This window comes from Meles meles, chromosome 8 (genome assembly GCF_922984935.1).
Source record: "Meles meles chromosome 8, mMelMel3.1 paternal haplotype, whole genome shotgun sequence".
Lineage (NCBI taxonomy): Eukaryota > Metazoa > Chordata > Mammalia > Carnivora > Mustelidae > Meles > Meles meles.
The window spans coordinates 59599500-59617832 of record NC_060073.1 but is presented as its reverse complement, the minus strand read 5'-3'; the positions used below and the strand labels follow the sequence as shown (position 1 = coordinate 59617832).

General features: G+C 50.5%; 1 protein-coding gene across 1 annotated transcript in view; it reads left to right on the top strand.

Annotated features, from left to right (window-relative positions):
• The window catches only part of XNDC1N (XRCC1 N-terminal domain containing 1, N-terminal like), a 39998-nt gene extending 22248 nt beyond the window's left edge, over nucleotides 1–17750 (top strand). The window contains exons 12-23 of the mRNA XM_046016656.1: nucleotides 1161–1909; nucleotides 3670–3882; nucleotides 4953–5117; nucleotides 6206–6380; nucleotides 8015–8215; nucleotides 8307–8469; nucleotides 9109–9201; nucleotides 12915–13107; nucleotides 13631–13758; nucleotides 13872–13950; nucleotides 16378–16507; nucleotides 17359–17750. Of these exons, the coding sequence (XP_045872612.1) occupies nucleotides 1161–1909; nucleotides 3670–3882; nucleotides 4953–5117; nucleotides 6206–6380; nucleotides 8015–8215; nucleotides 8307–8469; nucleotides 9109–9201; nucleotides 12915–13107; nucleotides 13631–13758; nucleotides 13872–13950; nucleotides 16378–16507; nucleotides 17359–17750 (2681 nt within the window). The remainder of the gene's footprint in view (nucleotides 1–1160; nucleotides 1910–3669; nucleotides 3883–4952; nucleotides 5118–6205; nucleotides 6381–8014; nucleotides 8216–8306; nucleotides 8470–9108; nucleotides 9202–12914; nucleotides 13108–13630; nucleotides 13759–13871; nucleotides 13951–16377; nucleotides 16508–17358) is intronic.
• Nucleotides 17751–18333: the final 583 nt, after the last annotated feature.

Sequence of the window (18333 nt, the reverse complement as noted above, 5' to 3'; positions counted from 1 at the left end):
TAACCTACCCTTTCTCAGGGTACCCACAAGGGCCTACTGTGTTGGGTTCCTGGGAGGGTGGCAGCTGTAGGGAGGAAGGGGGCCCCTGGCCAGACCCAGGCCTTGCCCTTCCTCACCTAAGAATCTACACAATAAAATGGTGACTAAGGAAACGTTTGTAATCTTCAGTGCTTCTGGTGTTTTAAGATGGAGAAGGTGGCCATAAACAAAGGAATGTGTGGAACATAGCTCTAGAAGCTGGAATCGGATTCTCCCTTAGAGCCACCCTGTCCTGCCGACACCTTGACTTTTTAGCCCAATGATACTGATTTCTGAGTTCTAACCTCTAGAACTGTAAGAATAAATTTGTATAGTTTTAGGCCAATTTTTTTTTAAAGAAAATGATGCTTTTTCAACTAAGGCCCATTTTCTAAATACCAGTATTTCAGTAAAAGCGGTATTATTAACAACAAATCTATACAAGAAGCTATTATTATGGTATGAAAGGGTGTTTCCAAATTGACTGATTCCTAGAAAATATGGAAATGAAATTTATCCCCTACACAGACGTAATCTTTGGGGGAACATTCATATTGTCATTATGTAAGATGATTACATTAGATAAACCATATATACCAGAGTATAAGATGTATGCTTGATGTAGAAATTCATTTCAGAGTAATACATAGCTAAAGGTGGTAGCATTGTTGTTTTTCCTTCTTAAAAGAAAAAATGGATTTATTTCTTTACATTATTATATTCCACATTTTGGGTGTTTTGAATTAGTAAAGATTCTAGAAATCCAAAACTAGTAATAATAATTCCTATTTGAGTTGCAAAGTAGCATAAAGGGGAGTTAAGAACACCAGCTCCTCAGCCAGACTGCCTGGGTCCCCATCTCATGTAAGTGGCTTAGCATATCTGTACCTCAGTTTCCTCTCCTGTTGAAAGGGGCATGATCGCTCCTTACCTCACAGGGTTAATGTAATGAGTGAGTGAGTTGCTGTACTTGGGCAGTGCTCAGAAATGTAGCACGTATACTACATTAAGTGTACTTCAACATGTTCATATGTGTTTGGGCAAAAGCAAAATAGTATGGTGTCTAGGCTGAGGTCTTAAAGGTGGAAGGGCAAGAGAGGCTCCAAAGCAAAGGAGGTTGGAGACGGGCGGGTCCCGCACAGGGGTCCCACCCTCTCCGTCCTTCATCCAGCCACAGCCCACCTGGACGGAGATCGTGAACAAGAAGCTGAGGTTCCCACCACCACTCCTGGCCGCCATCCAGGAGGGGCGCCTGGGCCTAGTGCAGCAGTTGCTGGAGTCGGGGGTCGAAGCATCAGGCAGTGGGCCAGGTGGACCCCTGAGGAATGTGGAGGAGGCTGAGGATCGCTCCTGGAGGGAAGCTCTCAATCTGGCCATCCGGCTGGACCACGAGGCCATCACTGATGTGCTGTTGGCCAATGTCAAGTTTGACTTCCGACAGATCCACGAGGCCCTGCTGGTGGCAGTAGACACAAACCAGCCGGGCGCGGTGCGGCGCCTGCTGGCCCGGCTGGAACGGGAGAAGGGCCCCAAAGTGGACACTAGGTCCTTCTCACTAGCCTTCTTTGACTCATCAATCGATGGCTCACGCTTTGCCCCTGGTGTCACTCCCCTCACCCTGGCCTGCCAGAAGGACTTGTATGAGATTGCCCAGCTGCTCATGGAGCAGGGCCACACCATTGCCCGGCCCCACCCGGTCTCCTGCGCCTGCCTCGAGTGCAGCAACGCCCGCCGCTATGACCTGCTGAAGTTCTCCCTGTCCCGCATCAACACCTACCGTGGCATGGCCAGCAGGGCCCACCTCTCGCTGGCCAGTGAGGATGCCATGCTGGCTGCCTTCCAGCTCAGCCGGGAGCTCAGACGTCTTGCGCGCAAGGAACCCGAGTTTAAGGTCGGCTTCTCATACTCCTTCCTGCCCTTGGTCCCTCATATCTGTCCTTTCACATGGGCAGGGTGTGGTGGGGGTTCTGGGGAATGGAAAACAACAAAGATGATGAGGCCTTGTTCTGTTCTCAGTAACCCTCCATTTTGTTGTTGTTGTTTTAAAAAAGATTTTATTTATTTGAGACAGAGCACAAATGGGGAGGGGGATCAAGGGAGAGGGAGAAGCAGAATTCCCCACTGAGCAGGGGGCCCGTGCGGGGCTCAATCCCAAGACCCTGAGATCAGGACCTGCATAACCCTTCACTTTGATGGGGAGTTACAGAATCCCACCCTGAAGGGGGATCTCATTCTAATGGCAGAGAGCCATCACTCTAGGGCCACTTAGTTTTATGCAGGCAGTACGAACCCCAGCCAAGGGATGCCCTGGGTCTAAGGGAGGAGGGAGAACACAGAAAAGCAGCGAGACAGAGATGACCTTCAGTGGAACCCGTCCTTTCTGAAAACCTCCTGCGAGGTCCCACAGGAGGTTTGAGTACTGTGTGCTGAGCCCCCAGGCTTGTAATCCCAAACAGGGAAGGCCACTCCTAGGATGCCCAGCTTCACTTCGTGCCTCTGTGCAGAATGCTATATGGCTTGCAAGAACCAGAAAAGAGAGGTCAGGAGGCTACAGCTGTTGTGCTCAGGGCAGACTCCTTGGAAGAAGCAGAATTAATCTGGCTGCACAGCCAGGCGGTTTAAATACAAGTGAAGAGGGGTAGGGTGCAGTGTAAGCAAAGGCTTTTGGGTAGAAAAAGTAGACATGGCAATGAGTACAGGGGCCTGTGCAGGACAGAGAACATGAAGGGGAAACAGGGAGGCCCAGGGGCAGGGACTCATCAGGAGCCTGAATACCACTACCCCATTCCGTCCTTCACCCCCCACTGACATCCCCTATGTGCCAGGTGGACGTGGTCCCCATTCTCAAGATCACCATTCATTAGGTGGGGAAACAGACAACTCTATTGGAAGAGAGGCTGAAGGCAGGATGGGGGTCTATGCCAGCAGAGCCAGGGAGAGAGCGTGTGTCTTCATCAGAGCTATTGAGGACTCAGAGCCCCCACTTCACAAGTAGAAAAGAGGGGTCCTTCCAAAGGACTTGCCCTCTATGCTCACAGCAGCCCCACGGAAGGAGGCAGCAGAGACTGTCATCCCTACTCTCTAGCCCCTTACCCCATGCGACACCACCTGGGGGACAGTGCTGGGCTCGGGCCTCGCCTCCAGCAATTCTGTCCTGGATTCACCCTGGGATTGTGGCCCTGAGTCAAACCAAGGCTAGGATGGATAAAGTGGAGGCAAAAACTGCCCTACCCATGTCTGCTGCTAAAATGGCCAGCTTCTCATGTAAGGTGGGTGCTCAGAAAAATGAACAAAATGAACACAAGGGAGGCCTGCAGAATGGGACAAGAAGTGGGACAGGAAACAGGGACTAGAAGGGGGAGGTACAAGGAACGGGCAAAGGTGGCAAAGGGTTTGGGCCGTAATGACTCAATTACGTGATGAGGCAGCAGGAGCTCCAGAGAAGCAAAGCTGACACAAGAGGAACCTCATAGCAAGGACGAGGGCTGTAGTGGCAGAGAAGAAAGGAGCAGATGACTCAGGGGGACACCAGATGTGGGGAAGTGCCAGCCCGCAGCAGGACAGAGCAGGCCCAGGCCCACTGTCGGGAGGGTGGGGCTGGCTTCCTGGGGCTGGGTCCACCAGGGTCCATGTGTACCTGCTCCTCTGCAGCCTGAGTACATTGCCCTGGAGTCGCTGAGCCAGGACTATGGCTTTGAACTGCTGGGTATGTGCCGGAACCAGAGTGAGGTCACTGCGGTGCTCAACGACCAGGATGAAGACAACGAGACTGAACCCGAGGCTGAGGGCCTGGGCCAGGCCTTTGAGGAAGGCATCCCCAACCTGGCGAGGCTGCGACTGGCCGTCAACTACAACCAGAAGCGGGTCAGCTGGGCTCTACCCACCTCCCCCCACCCTGCCCCCCATCCCTGCCTGGTCACCGCTAGGTGTCTCCCTGGGCAGCACAAGTAAGTCTTCTCCCTGACTTCCTAGACTCTGATCCCAAGCACCCTTCTGTCTAGGCCCTTGGCCCTGTGGGTCTCCTCACCTCCCGTCTTACCTTTAGTCTAAAGCCCCTAATCTCTCCCCAGCCCTTGGAAGTCACACGACCCACCAGGACCCTACCTTCAGCCCAGACATCTGGGTTTTACTCAGCTCTGCCTCGACCTGTGGACTAAGTTTTGTCTAGTCGTCTTCTGTTGTTAGACTTCAGTATCTCTCTATTCAGCAAGATTAGACTAGATCTCCGAGGGCTTAGATACCAGGTGATTCCATTATTCCCCACCTCCTTAGTTGCCTGTCCCTGTGAGCTAAAGACATGCTCCTTTCTAGCCTCCCCTTCCTCAGGTATCCAATCCCACCAAAAGCTTACCCAAAAACCTTCCTTCATAATGGCTTCCCCAGCCCTGCCCTCCAGGACACCAAACCCTACTTTCCCTGCACCTCCCCTCCTCAAGACTGGTGCCCCACATCTCTAACAGGACAGGAACCCCTGAGTGTTCTGGGACTTGAGAACCTAGTTCCACCCATTGCTGCCTTAAATTCAAGAACGTGGGTTCTGGGGGTGCCTGGCTGGCTCAGCCAGTAGAACATTGGACTCTTGATCTCTGGGTTGTGAATTTGAGCCCCAATGTTAGGTACAGAGATTATAAGAAAGAAAGAGAGGGAGGGAAAGAAAAAAAGAATGTGGGATCCGGAGAGTCCAGAAAATTCTTTGAGTTCAGCTTCTCCTTCATAGACTAAGAACTAAGGCCCAAAGAGGGGTAGGGTCTGGGGTCTGCCCTAGGTCACACAGCAAAGGAGTTGCCTCTCTTCTGAGCTGGCTGGCCTGAGAAGAAAACAAATAGGGCTCAATTTTTGTGGCAGGGAAAGAAGGACTACGGCCCCAGTTGGCTCCTGTTCCTTCCCTTCCTGGTAAACACCCACTCTGCTCACGCGCCGCCGTCTCTGCTTAGTTTGTAGCACACCCCATCTGCCAGCAAGTCCTGTCCTCCATCTGGTGTGGGAACCTGGCTGGCTGGCGTGGAAGCACCACCATCTGGAAGCTCTTTGTCGCCTTCCTCATCTTCCTCACCATGCCCTTCCTCTGCCTTGGCTACTGGCTGGCGCCCAAGTCCCGGGTACCAAGAATAAAATTAATGATAACTGCCATTTCTTGAGCCCTTTGCTAATGTCCCCACTGAGTCCCCTGAAGGGATTCTGGGAAGTCGGTCTGATGCTGATTTATATATAACAGAAGTGCTCTTTCTGTCCAGTGGACACACAAAACAGCACAGTCAGGATTTAAACTGAGGTCTCTTTGCCTCCAAAGCCTGATCTTTCTTTATATACAACCCTGTGCTCTCCTAAAGAGACCCCCGCCCCAGCCTACAAATTCTTTGAGAGCCTTTACAGACCTAGACGTTTTTATTCCTTCATCTCAACAAGTATCTCCTTGAAACCCTGCTGTGAGCTGGGTGTCAGGCCCGGCCCTGGGGATTTAACGAAGAGTGAACGAGGTTAGCTGGGTGGAAAAGGAAGAGTGGCTCTCCAGGGGAGCGGGAGCAGCATTTTGGAAGGGCTGGGGTGGGGGTGGGGGCGGTTGGGGGAGAACATCAAGGATGAGTGAAACTGAAAGAATGCTTGTGTTGCTAAAGCATAAGTAGAAATAGCAAGTGGTGGGAAGCAGGCAGGGGCCAGATCCAGCAGAGCCTTATGAGCAGTGATGGAAGCCACTATAGGGTTTTAAGGAAGGGAACGATCCCATTAGCTGTGTGTTTGAGAAAGCTTGCTCTACTAGAAGCATGAGGATGGGGTGGGGGAGGGGGTAGGGCAGGAATTGGGGAGGTGGCCCTGGTCTAATATGGGGACACAGGAGGAGGAAAATGACCAAGTTTGGGATAGAAGTTGATAAATTTATTTTTTTAACTCGGTTGAGCCTGAACTCAAGGAGCTTGTGGGACCTCCAAGGGGAAGTTCCTTCAACTCTATGATCTTCAGTTTCTTAGTTGAAAAAAATGGAGACTAGTACTCATGGAGTACTAATGGAGTACTGATGGAGACTAACACTCATACACTTGTGAAGGAAATAGACATGAAATGTAGTACATGCTCAGTAAATACCTGAATACGTGCATGAGTGAAAGGAGGAGTCTGGAAGCTCTCCCAGGAAGGAGGGAGATGGGACAGGCCTCCGAGACGAGCTATGCTTTCCCTCCTTGCCCCCAAGCTGGGCCGCCTACTGAAGATCCCAGTGCTGAAGTTCCTGCTGCACTCTGCCTCCTATCTGTGGTTCCTCCTCTTCCTGTTGGGCGAGTCCCTGGCCATGGAGACACAGCTGAGTACCTTCCGCGGGCGCAGCCAGAGCGTCTGGGAGACCTCCCTACACATGGTTTGGGTCACAGGTACATGGGTGAGGCCTTTCATTTGTAGCAGTCCCCTGATGGGCTTCCTCTCTGTTCTTCAAAATAAGTACTCCAGTGGTGGGGAGTGGGGTGCTCTCCCTGTAGATGCACACTGAACATATAATCAAACTCCTCTGGGCTCCCTCACACCAAGGGACCTTTTCTGTTCACCCCTAGTTAGGGGATCTAGCCCTGTGATAAGACTCCCTGAGCAAGGGCGCCATACTTGCCCTACTCTGGACGTTCCTGTCCTCTCACAAATAAGACATGAGTCCATAGTGTCAGGTGGGAGGGTACCCTGGTGTCACAGTAGCCTGCCAGTACACCAGCAGGCAATCTAGTCCTAAAAGTCATGGAACAGAAGGGCTCCCACACCAAACTGAGATGCCTACATCATACGCTTATTAAATCCCTGAGTGGTATCCTTGGGACGGTGTGGTTAGGGGGAGGCGAGTACAGGTCTGAGCAGGAGCTCTGACAGCTGGAACTTGGCTGGCCCCAATGCTTCATCTATGGGAGAGACATGGGGATAAGTGTGTCTGGCCACAGGTGACACTTGCTAACCATCCTGTTGGGCGGTTATGAGTTGCCTCACAATCCTTGTGTGAAGGACACTGAGGACCAGAATGGGTATTACCAGGGGGTAGCTGACTTCAAAGCCAACGACTCCTGAGGGCTTCCTCTGCTGCGTGTACATTCAGCACATCACAAATATTCAGAGTCCACCCATCCCTTTCTCAGTATGTTCACCCACATATGCTCTACCCATTTTATTTGTTCAACACGTCACCCAAATAACTTATCTATGCTCAGTGTTTGAGTTTCATCCATTCCATCCGTTTTCTACTACAGCAGAATCAAGTATTCTTACACAATTCAGCAAAGGCACTTATGAGAATCCCCAGAGCCCTACTTAGCCTCTGGCTGGTCAGCTCAGCAGGCTGGGCTGTTGGCCATTTCCTCAGCTGTCCTCCCCTCATACAGCTCTAGCTTAGTTAGCAAACCCCCGAAACTGCCAGTAGACTGAGTCCACTACTCCACCCGGTACCAAGCCAGTTAATGATGCCCAAAAGGAAATCTGGCCAAGAAACTCTGGGGAAGAAAACAATAGCAGTCCAAGAGGAGAAGTCTCTCATCCAGTGATTGACTAAACATGATGGACCTATGCTAAGTGGAGGTAAAACCAATTCTGTTCCTGCCCATGGGGGAAGAAATATCTTAAGAAACAAAACTCTGCACTTCTTCATGCACTAAGGGCTTGCTGCTACCCTACTGTGAGTGAAGGCCCAATCAATTAAATATGTGAGTGAGGTGGGGAGGGGCAGAGGGAGAGGGAGAGAGAGAATTTTAAGCAGTCTCCATGCCCAGCACAGAGCCTGTCATGGGGCTCAATCTCACGACCCTGAGATTATGACCTGAGCCCAAATCAGAAGTCTGAGGTTCAGCCCACTGAGCCACCCAGGCGCCCCAGGAGCCTTTTTTTTTTTTTTTTTCACAGAGGAGCACTCTGTCCTTCCATAGATCGCATGCTTATATGTTTTATCAACTCTGTCCCTGTGGTATTTTAGATATCTGCCCCCCATGGTAGGTGCCCCCACACCATAACCTAGCTCTCCCCCTACCGCCTCCTTCAGGTTTCCTGTGGTTTGAGTGCAAGGAGGTGTGGATTGAGGGCCTGCGCAGTTACCTCCTGGACTGGTGGAACTTCCTGGACATGGTCATCCTGTCCCTGTACCTGGCGGCCTTCACGCTGCGCCTCCTCCTGGCCTGGCTTGCCCACGCGCACTGCCGGGATGCCCCCAATGGGGCTGCCTGCCACTATTTCACCACAGCTGGTGAGTGCCTCCCCCGCCCGACTCTGCCCGAATCCCCCAGCCCCTTCGCTCCCCTGGCTCTCAGTCTCAGCCTGCACTCCACCCTGTACAGAGAGAAGTGAGTGGCACACGGAGGACCCCCAGTTCTTGGCGGAGGTGCTGTTTGCTGTCACCAGCATGCTCAGCTTCACCCGCCTGGCCTACATTCTGCCGGCTCACGAGTCCCTGGGCACTCTGCAGATTTCCATTGGCAAGATGATTGATGACATGATCCGGTGTGTACTGTCCCTGCTCAGAGCAACCTCCCCTGTCATAGACTCCGTGGCCTCTCTCTGTGAAATTCCCCAGCCCTCTGCTACCCACACTGTGTGGCTCTGACTGTGCTGATGGTAAATCCTGTCCAGTAGGACTCTGACTCACTCATCCTTGATCCACATCTCAGCATCTCAGCCCCTGCCTGGGAGACTGGCCCATCCCCTGATCTCATTGCTTCAACTCAGTACCCTTCATTCTAAAGGGAGAGCTCCTGCTTCGGCACCATTTTAGTTTATTTACTTATTTTAAAGATCTATTCATTTGTTTTAGAGAGAGTGTGGGTGCGGGGAGGCAGGCAGAGGGAGAGGAAGAGAGGGACAGTCTCCTTAGGTATACTCCCCACTGAGCGCAGAGCCTAACAAGGGGCTTGATCCCTGGGCCCTGAGATCATGACCTGAGCCACCCAGGCGCCCCCGGGACCATTTTAAATGACTTCTCCTTTCCCATCCCTACTTTCTCTGTTCTTAGTAGTCACCAAATTGAATACTTGTCAAGAGATACTGAGTCTGGGAGAATATCGCCAGATCCCTCTTCCCAGAACCTGACTTCTCCCAAGGTGGAGACTTTCTCTGACCTGTCTCCATCCCCTCCCCTGTCAGATTCATGTTCATCCTCATGATCATCCTGACCGCCTTTCTCTGTGGCCTCAACAACATCTATGTGCCCTACCAGGAGACCGAACGGCTGGGCAAGTACGCTGGGGCAGAGACAGGATGGGCAGGTGGGGGTTGGGACACAACCATCTGGGGCTTAGTGATCACCTCTGCCTTCCTCTCCTTCCTCTTCTGTTCTCTTATAATGAATCTCTTGTTTGGGCAATATTTATTTCACTGTCTCACTGACTGACACTCATTCATTTGTTTGCTAACTCATTCATTTACTCATTCACTTTCTTCCCAAACTTACCATTTTGAAAAATGTCACTTCTGTGGAACCGGTAAAAGCACAGTGGACACCCATACACCCTGCACCCAGCTCCAGCAACTGATGTTTTGCCACATTTTGCTCCATCAGTTCCTCTCCTTATTCTATTTTTTTTCCTTGAAACGTTTAAAAGTTGCAAATGTCATGACATTTCATCCCCAAATATTTCAGCTCTCCTAAGACATAACCATAAGACCATGATCACACTCAAAACATTTATTTATATTTATTTGGGGGCACCTGGGTGGTTTAGTCAGCTCAGCATCTGCCTTTGGCTCAGGTCATGATCTAAGGGTCCTGGGATAGAGCCCTGAGTGGGTGGGTGGGGGGGTCCCTGCTCAGTGGGGAGTCCACTTCTCCTTCTCCCTCTGCCCCTCCCCTGCTCTTGCTCTCTCTCTCTCTCTCAAATAAATAAAATCTTAAATCTTTTAATCTATTTTTTCTTTTCCTTCTTCTTCTTTTTTTTTTTTTAAAGTAGGTTCTATACCCCATGTGGGGCTTGAACCTGACATCAGGAATCCCATGCTTTACTGACTGAGCTGACCAGACACCCCCACACTTAAAAAATTTAATACCAAGGGGTACCTGGCTGGCTCATTCAATAGAGCATGGGACTCTTTTTCCCAGCTTCATGAGTTCAAACCCCACACTGGGTATAGAACTTACTTTAAAAATAAAAAAAAAGAGGGGCACCTGGGTGGCTCAGTGGATTAAAGCCTCTGCCTTCAGCTCAGGTCATGATCCCAGGGTCTTGGAATCGAGCCCCACCTCAGGCTCTCTGCTCAGCAGGGAGCCTGCTTCCTCCTCTCTCTCTCTGCTGGCTTCTCTGCCGACTGGTGTTATCTGCTGTCAAATAAATAAAATCTTTAAAAAAAGAAATAAACAAATAATTTGATACTGACCCAAATTATTATTTACTGTATAGTTCTTATTCAAATTTCTCCAGGTGCCCCGCTCCCCCTAGAAAAAAATCTTTCTAGCTTTTAAAAATCTGAGATCCAATCTGGGGTCATGTGTTATATTTTGTTGTCGTATCTCTTTAGTCTCCTTTAATCTGCAACACGCCCTCTACCTTTTCTTTGTCTTTCATAACAAATGAACCTTTTTGAAGAGTATGGATCAAGGTATATCGCAGAAAGTGGCCCATAGTCGGGATTTATCAGACTAGTTCCTCGTGGGAAGATTCAAGTTAAGCAATTTTGGCAAGAACACACCTAGGCACTGATGTGGGTTTTCCGTTGCATCCCATCAGGAGACAGAAGATGCCAGTGTAGCCCACTGTCGGGTCTACTGGTCTAGCAAACCTCTTCACTGTTAAGTTGCTAAGGATGCTCATTTAGCAATGAAAAGATATGTGGAGACTGTGTGACCAGCCTGTTCCCCTGGATCTCTGACTCTGGCTTTAGCATCCATACATGAATCCCGGTGATCTTCTACTGCCATTCTACCTGTGGCGTCCTTCTATAAAGAAGTGCTCTCTTCTTTTCTGAAAATCACTAAAGATGCAAAGACTTTTTTTAAATATAAGAATCCATTACAGTTCATTATTCTTCTTGATATTTAGTTCTTGCCAAATATGGCCAATAATTCTTGTATTTGTTTATTCACTCCTTCATTGTCTATTCATTCATTTGCCCACATTTTGTGTCCATTCACCTTGTCATTCAGTTGTGGTGGGCTTTTTGTTATTGTTGTTGAGTTCACACCCATTTATGGACACCTTCTTTGTAGGAAGTCCTGTCCCTGGCACTGGAAGCTGAGACAGAGGAAGTGAACCAGACTCAGTCTCATAAAGAAGATCACCAGTGTCCATAAATAAGCTTGATCCAGGGCACTAAGTGCTGTGAGGAAGGAAGGCTTATGTTGAGGATACCCAGAGGGGAAAGCTCCTTCCTCTGCCTTAGGTAATCAGGAAGGATTTCATAGAGAAGGGAGTATCTGGACTCCATCTCTAAGGATTATGGGGTTCAGAGAAGGTGCAGGGTATCCTGGGCAGAAAGGGAACATATACCAAAGCAGGGACATATGGTTGGAGAATCACAAGATGTCTTCCACGGTTGGCATGTGGAGGGAATTCTGAGAGAGGAAGTTGGAGAGGGTAGAGGTGCCAGGTCACCAAGCTCATGAACGTCCTCCTGAGAAGCATGAGTTTTCTCAGGATGGCCAGTTTGCTCCCAATGGCCTTTCAAGCAATGATGCTATTATAAATTCTTCATGAGTGCAACTATGGGATGGTTTTATTGATGATGCTGAAGGAGCCAGGCTGGGGCCTGTGGATATTGGTCAAGACTTTGTCATTGGTTCCAGCCTAAATGGAGGCTTTGTTCAGACCAATCCTCTTTCTAAGAACCATTGTTCACATCCCACCTTTGGGATGCTAGCTTAAAGGAACTGCGCTTACACAGTTTAAACCATGAATATCACCACCAGGGGCAGTAACAAATCATCCCAGCCTGCTTCGTGGGTCCTGGTGATACCAGTCACTCCACAGTGGCACAGGTCACCTCTCCTGGGCTGTTCATTCATGGGTGATACCTAATTGAGTCAAAGACATTTCTGCTAACCATCTCAGAGAGGTTGTATGGGAGGCATCTAGCCTGAGAGCAATTAGGAGCGTTTAAAGTTTGACGAGCAGAAGTACAATACGTCTGATCAGCAGTTGGAAAGAACACCTTGGGTGCCAAGTGGAGGATGGAATAACAAGAGACTGAAGCCAGAGACCAGCTGCAGAGGCAGCTGCAGTAATCGAGGCCTGAACTGGGGCTGAGGTAGAGGGAGTAAGACAGATTCACAAATAAATTTGAGAAGAGGGAGAATGTCATAGGGTCTGAGTGACTAGCAGACGTGCACATTTGACTGGGGGTAGAGAAGGGAGATCAGAAGGGCTTCCTGGAGGAGGTGGCACTGGAGTTGCTACTGCTGTGGTCCAAATCACCATCCCCTCTCACCCAGACCATGACAAGTTTCTTTCCTTCCTTTCCCTTTCTTTCCTTCCTTCCTGCCTTCCTTCCCTCCTTCCTTCCTTCTTTTTTTCTGAGAAAGAAACAGCATGCACAAGCCTGAGGGGGCGGGGTGCAGAGAGAGTGGGAGAGAGAATCCCAAGGAAGCTCCATGCTCAGCACAGAGCCCCACACGAAGCTCGATCCCACAATTCTGATATCATGACCTAAGCTGAAATCAATAGTCAGACGCCCAGCCGACTGAGCCACCCAGGCACCCTAACCACAAGTTTCTTAACTGGTCTTTATGCCCCCACTCTCTCATGGCTGCATCCTTAGCACTTTTGGCACTACTATATGCTCAGTAAATATTGGTTTACTGAAAGAATGAGTGTAAACTCAGAAATGACAAGAGTCAGTATGGGCCAGAGTGGCAGAACGCCCTTGGCTTGGTCTTGAGGGTGAGGAGGAATGTTTCTCGCTGGCACTCAGGCTCTCCTCCTGCCCTCACATCCTATTCTTTGCTCGGCCCCGTGTGCCAGTTTCAACGAGACATTCCAGTTTCTGTTCTGGACCATGTTCGGCATGGAGGAGCACAGCGTTGTCGACATGCCTCAGTTTCTGGTGCCTGAATTCGTGGGCCGGGCCCTCTATGGCATCTTTACCATCATCATGGTCATTGTGCTGCTCAACATGCTCATTGCCATGATTACCAACTCCTTCCAGAAGATTGAGGTGAGCAGAAGTCAGCTGAAGCCAGGGAGAAGGGACCCAGGGACAGAGAGGAAAAAAAGGCAAGAAGTCCCAACACTTGGGTTCCTGCTTGGCCTCTACTCTCGTCTTGTTTTGTGGTTTGGGGCAGGAGTTCCTTTCTAGGTCTCATTTTCTTCATCTCTAAAATGAAGATCTTAGGGATGCTATTCGTTTCTCCAGACCCAAGTCCAGTGGTCTTCCCCCTTCATGGTTGTGGAAAAGTAGGTGGGAACATGAGAAGGGAGAGGGAAGATGGATGGGCTAGGGTTTGTGGCTGGAGAGCATAGGCAGGAATTGGATGTCAGAGGATGAAAGACAGTGGGGAAGAAGAGAGGGAAGGGGAAGCCAGGCAGGGGAATGTGGGTGATAGATGGGAATGGGGAGAAGACAGCAGTGGGCACACTGCCAAAGAGGCATGGAAACCAGGGGAGCTTAAGACAGACAGGGTGGGCAGGAGGGCTGGGTACCAAAGTGGCCTTGCAGAGCCCCTGCCTCCTGGCACCAGGACGACGCGGATGTGGAGTGGAAGTTCGCTCGCTCCAAGCTCTACCTGTCCTACTTCCGAGAAGGCCTGACGCTACCTGTGCCCTTCAACATCCTGCCCTCCCCCAAGGCCCTCTTCTACCTTCTCAGGTGATGCCCTCAGCACTCTCACTCCCCCCTTCCCAAGCATCCAGCAGCCCCCACCCAGCTGCCTAGACCCCATCCCCTGACTGACTGCTTGCTGGCCCCTCTGAATGTCTCAGGAGAATTTTCCGCTTCATCTGCTGTTGCTGCTCCTGCCACCAAACCAAGAAGCCAGACCATCCACCAATCCCCACCTTTGTGAGTACCTCCTCTGCTTGTCATTGGTCTTCTTCAGGCTGGGGCTTCATCTGTATTGTCTACACCACCTGGTTATCGGCACACTCCTTGTCTGTCTTTCTGGTATGTTCCCCATAAAGCCATTTCCCATGTCCTCCTCTCATACCTGGCTGCCTTTCCCTGTTCCTGGCTCTGGCCATTTCCTAGATTTCCAACTATGGGTTACCCAGCTTCAACAGAAATCCATACCGCCCTGCTCCCAAGCCAGGGGCACCCTATTTGTCTCAGACCACTTGAGCCCCTGCTGAGCCACAGAAGGATCAGGAAAACCCTACCCCCCCAAGCAATACTTTTCAGTACTATATTTTTATCACTATTATTACACAATCTTTTTGCCATCAAAAAAAAAAAAAAAGGTCCAAACTTCAGACAAACCTCTTTGCTCTAAACTGAGCCAAGACGTAGTTGAACATTAAAAAAAAAAATGTTAAGAAACCAAGGCAAAGTACCCCACAAACTGGGAAATTAAATGGATGATAGAAGCCTGAGAGAGGAGGCCGAGCCTCTAAGGGGCTCCCTTACCTTTTGTTACGTGTTCCCTGACCCAGGCTTGGCCTGGGAGCCCCATCCTGTTTCAGACCAGCATTAAGGCCGGGTCTGTAGGGGGTCCTGTTTCCTTTAAAATGTGTTACCTGAGGATGTCTCTAAGCCAGGGACTCTGGGCCTACTCTGTGGGGGCCACAGGCCAACTCTGGAGCTCTGAAGTACCCTGATCCCCCGATTGGTCCACAGTTTGTTGAACAAACACCAACACCTCTACTGGAAATAAAGATCTGCATAATGGTCGTCCCTCCAGGTGCGGCCAGTCTAGCGTAGCAGAAGGAAACTGGTGGTGAATGCACATGACAGCAAGCATGTGACAGAGAGTAGCACGGGGCACACCTGGAGCCCAGAGGACAGGCCCCAGATCCAGGCTCAGGAGCCAGGGAGCTTCCCAAAGCCCTTTAGAGCAGAACGGAACCCTGAAGGGCAAACAGGAGGTTGGTGGGCAGACACAGTGGAGAAACTGCATGTGCTCAGCATGGGAAAACAGGACGCTTACTAGAAAGTAAACGGCCCGGGTTCCCAGTTCCCGGCACTCCCCGGCTCCGGGCCTTCCCGTGTGGACACTTCCTTCACCCTAAAGGACCTCTGACTCCAAATTCTGGAATTATCACTCTTTTCCCTGGTCACTTCCTGTTCCTGTCCAGGCTGCCAGGTGCCTATTCGCAGACCATCTGTCAGGGCTGCTCCGCCCTGGAATGAGACACACCAGGGGTTGTACCCAATTCTCTGCGCCTGTGTCCAGTCCTGGATGCACAGGGCCACTCCGTCCTGCCGGATCCCCCACACTAGCCGGCTGGGATCTCCCCCACTGCAGTCACACCCCTCTCCCAGCTGCCCCCACCTCGATAGCCTCTTCTTTGGTGATCCGATCCAATGTCCCTTCCCACCTGTCCTGCACCCTCAGGAAATGGCCTCTCTAAGTTCTTATTCCTTATTTCATACAAGGAAAATGCTTTATGTACTCTGTAGCTGTAAAAGGCCTAACATCCTCTCTCATACTCTGCCTGCCCCAGCTTCGCCAACCCCATCTTTCCCCTGAGAATATTTAAGAAAATGCTTTGCTTTTTTTATGAATAAATGTGCTAACTATAACATACTTAGAAGATAAAACTAGATAAAAATAATTATTTCCTAAGCAGTTAGAGAGCCCCTACTCTCTGCCAGGGAAGTACTGACAGAGGAAGTAGGCATTACTACCATTTCTGTCTTAAATTTGGAGACCCTCAGGCCTAAACAAATTGAGGAACTTGCCTGCTTACCAAGCTGCTAAGTGACTGAGCTGGGATTTGGGCCTGTATCTTCCCAGTCTAGCACTTTGCCTGCTATACCTCTGTTCTCTCTCCACTGTCTGCCCCCATCCACATGTCCTGCTTGCCCTCTTAGTACTGTTGTGGGGCCTATACATGAACCCAAGCCAATCATTCCAACTTGCATGATAATTTCCATGCAGACGCCTCCCCACATCCCCTAGTTTCCCCCTCCCCAGCATTTGAAGGGCAGGGTTAACCTGGACTAACTCAAGAAAACCAAGGTAGTGTTGGTGGCAGGAGAGAGAACTCAACCATGCCTGACTCAACATTTTTGTCTCTGCCCCCCACCTGCTTCTGCACCTCCCCCACCCCCACCCCCTACACCAGCTCTCTTACACTCAGCCTTTGCTCAATTTCTGCTTCCTTCTGCCTTCCAGGACTGCACCAGTGTCTAGCTATGTGGCCTCAAGGGACAGAAAGGTCTGCAGACTTGGCCTCCAACCTTTATCATCTGGGGGAGGGCACAGTGATTATAGAATGGCTGGGAGCAGGGGTAGAGTCTCTCTCTCACCCTCTGGTCTTCCCATCCCAGGCCAATCCCCAGGCGGGGGCAAAGCCTGGGGAAGGAAAGCAAGGATCCTATCGCCTCCGAGTCATCAAGGCCCTGGTACAACGCTACATAGAAAGAGCCCAGCGGGAGTTTGAGGAGACCCGGCGGAAAGGTTAGTGGCTCACCCCTAAGCCTTCCCCATTGCATTATGGGAATAAATACCACACACCCAGGCTCACACCCTGCAGTGTGACCCTCCTACTCAATGACTCTGAGCCATTCAGATATTTATTCCTCTCATTTCCTTCAATCCTTCATTCCTGTGTTTTTGTTGACTAATTGACTCTCTTATCCACTGGCTCACTCACTTAACTCATATTTCGTTCATTCACTCAGTCACTACTAATTCACTCATTCAATCAACATTCATCATTGCCTCCCCTTTGTTTCAGCCCTGTCTTGGAGGGATGGGGGACTGTGTAGAGCAGAGACACAGGGGAAGTTTTCAGGTTGGTGAGATAGAGAAACCATCTTTGCAGGAAGATCATACTTAGTTAGGAAAGACCCAAATTGTAATGGGAGCCCAAGGGAGATAAAGAACCTATTGTTTTGAGAGGTTCATGGGAAGGTAGAAGGAAAGAGGACCAGAAATTGGAGAAAGCAGAGGTGTAATTCAAACTGGGCCCTGAGGATGGGTAGATGGGAATAGGGCTGACAAGGGCAGAAACACAAATCTTTCCCCATTAAAAATTTTCCCATTCCTGTGACTCCTGATCTCTTCTCTGGCCCACAAGTCTTTCCTTTGCATTGCCTAAACTCATGACCACCTCAGATTCATCTGACCCAGACTCTGCCTGCTCCTGACCCCCAGCCCAAGAGCCAGTCTCTCACTTTCTCTAGTTCTACTCCCTCAGGCCCCATAGGCATGATGTCTCCTGGGGTTCTGTTGTGAGGGGAGAAGTGGTTCAGGGCAGGTTCATCTTCCAAGAGACCTCCCCATCAACACCTTCCCCCACACCCCAGACCTGGGCAACAGACTGACGGAGCTGACCAAGACTGTGTCTCGCCTGCAAAGTGAGGTGGCTGGTGTGCAGCGGACCCTGACAGAGGGAGGGACACGCCGGCCACCTGAAGGTGCCAGCATCCTCAGTCGCTACATCACCCGAGTGCGTAACAGCTCCCAGAATCTGGGCCCTCCCGTCCCTGAAACTCCAGAGCTCACAGTGCCAGGGATTGCAGGCACCCAGTTACCTTCAGAACCTGAGCTTCAGGATGTTGGAGGGGCTAGGATGCCAGCTTCTGGAGAGTCTGGCCCTTCCTCCCCAGCTCATGTGTTAGTGCACAGGGAGCAGGAATCAAAGGCGAAGGGGGACCTGCCCTGGGAGGAAGATTTGGGGGTCAAGGGAGGGTCCTGAAGCAGTGGGAGAGTCCTTTCTTCAGTTGCTAGGTAGAGCCACCTAGATGGATAAGGGCAGGTGTCCTTTAGCAGAAGACTCTGCTGCTTTACTTGTCTCAATAAAATTTCTGTTCTGGATATCAGATGCCTCCAGAGTGTGTAAGAATCTCTATCTCTTCAGGTTTTGAGATTCCCCTCTCCTCACCCCTAAAAGGGACTCCTTTGGGAGCAGGACAGAGAGAAATGTCTTGCTCTAGGGTCCCAGGTGTCCTGGGCTCAGGCTCCTACTTTGAGTTCCTTCAGATATTTCATGGAAAGAGTTCTGGACTGGGAGGCAGGGAGCCTGATTTCAATACTAATTCTCTGACCTTGAGCAAGTTGCTTCCTTCCTTGGCTTTCTATTCCTTATCTGACAAATGGGCCATTGAATCCATCTGTCTACCTTCCTCCCTTCCTTCAGGGAGGTTGTGAGGAATCTCTGGCTGTTAAAACTTCTGAGTTTGCAAGTTCTGGTATGTGACTGGAGTCTGCACAGGGGACCATGTCTAGGAGTGCCAGGCCAGAGCAGGGTAGATGATCTAGTCTCGTGGAATAAACCAGTC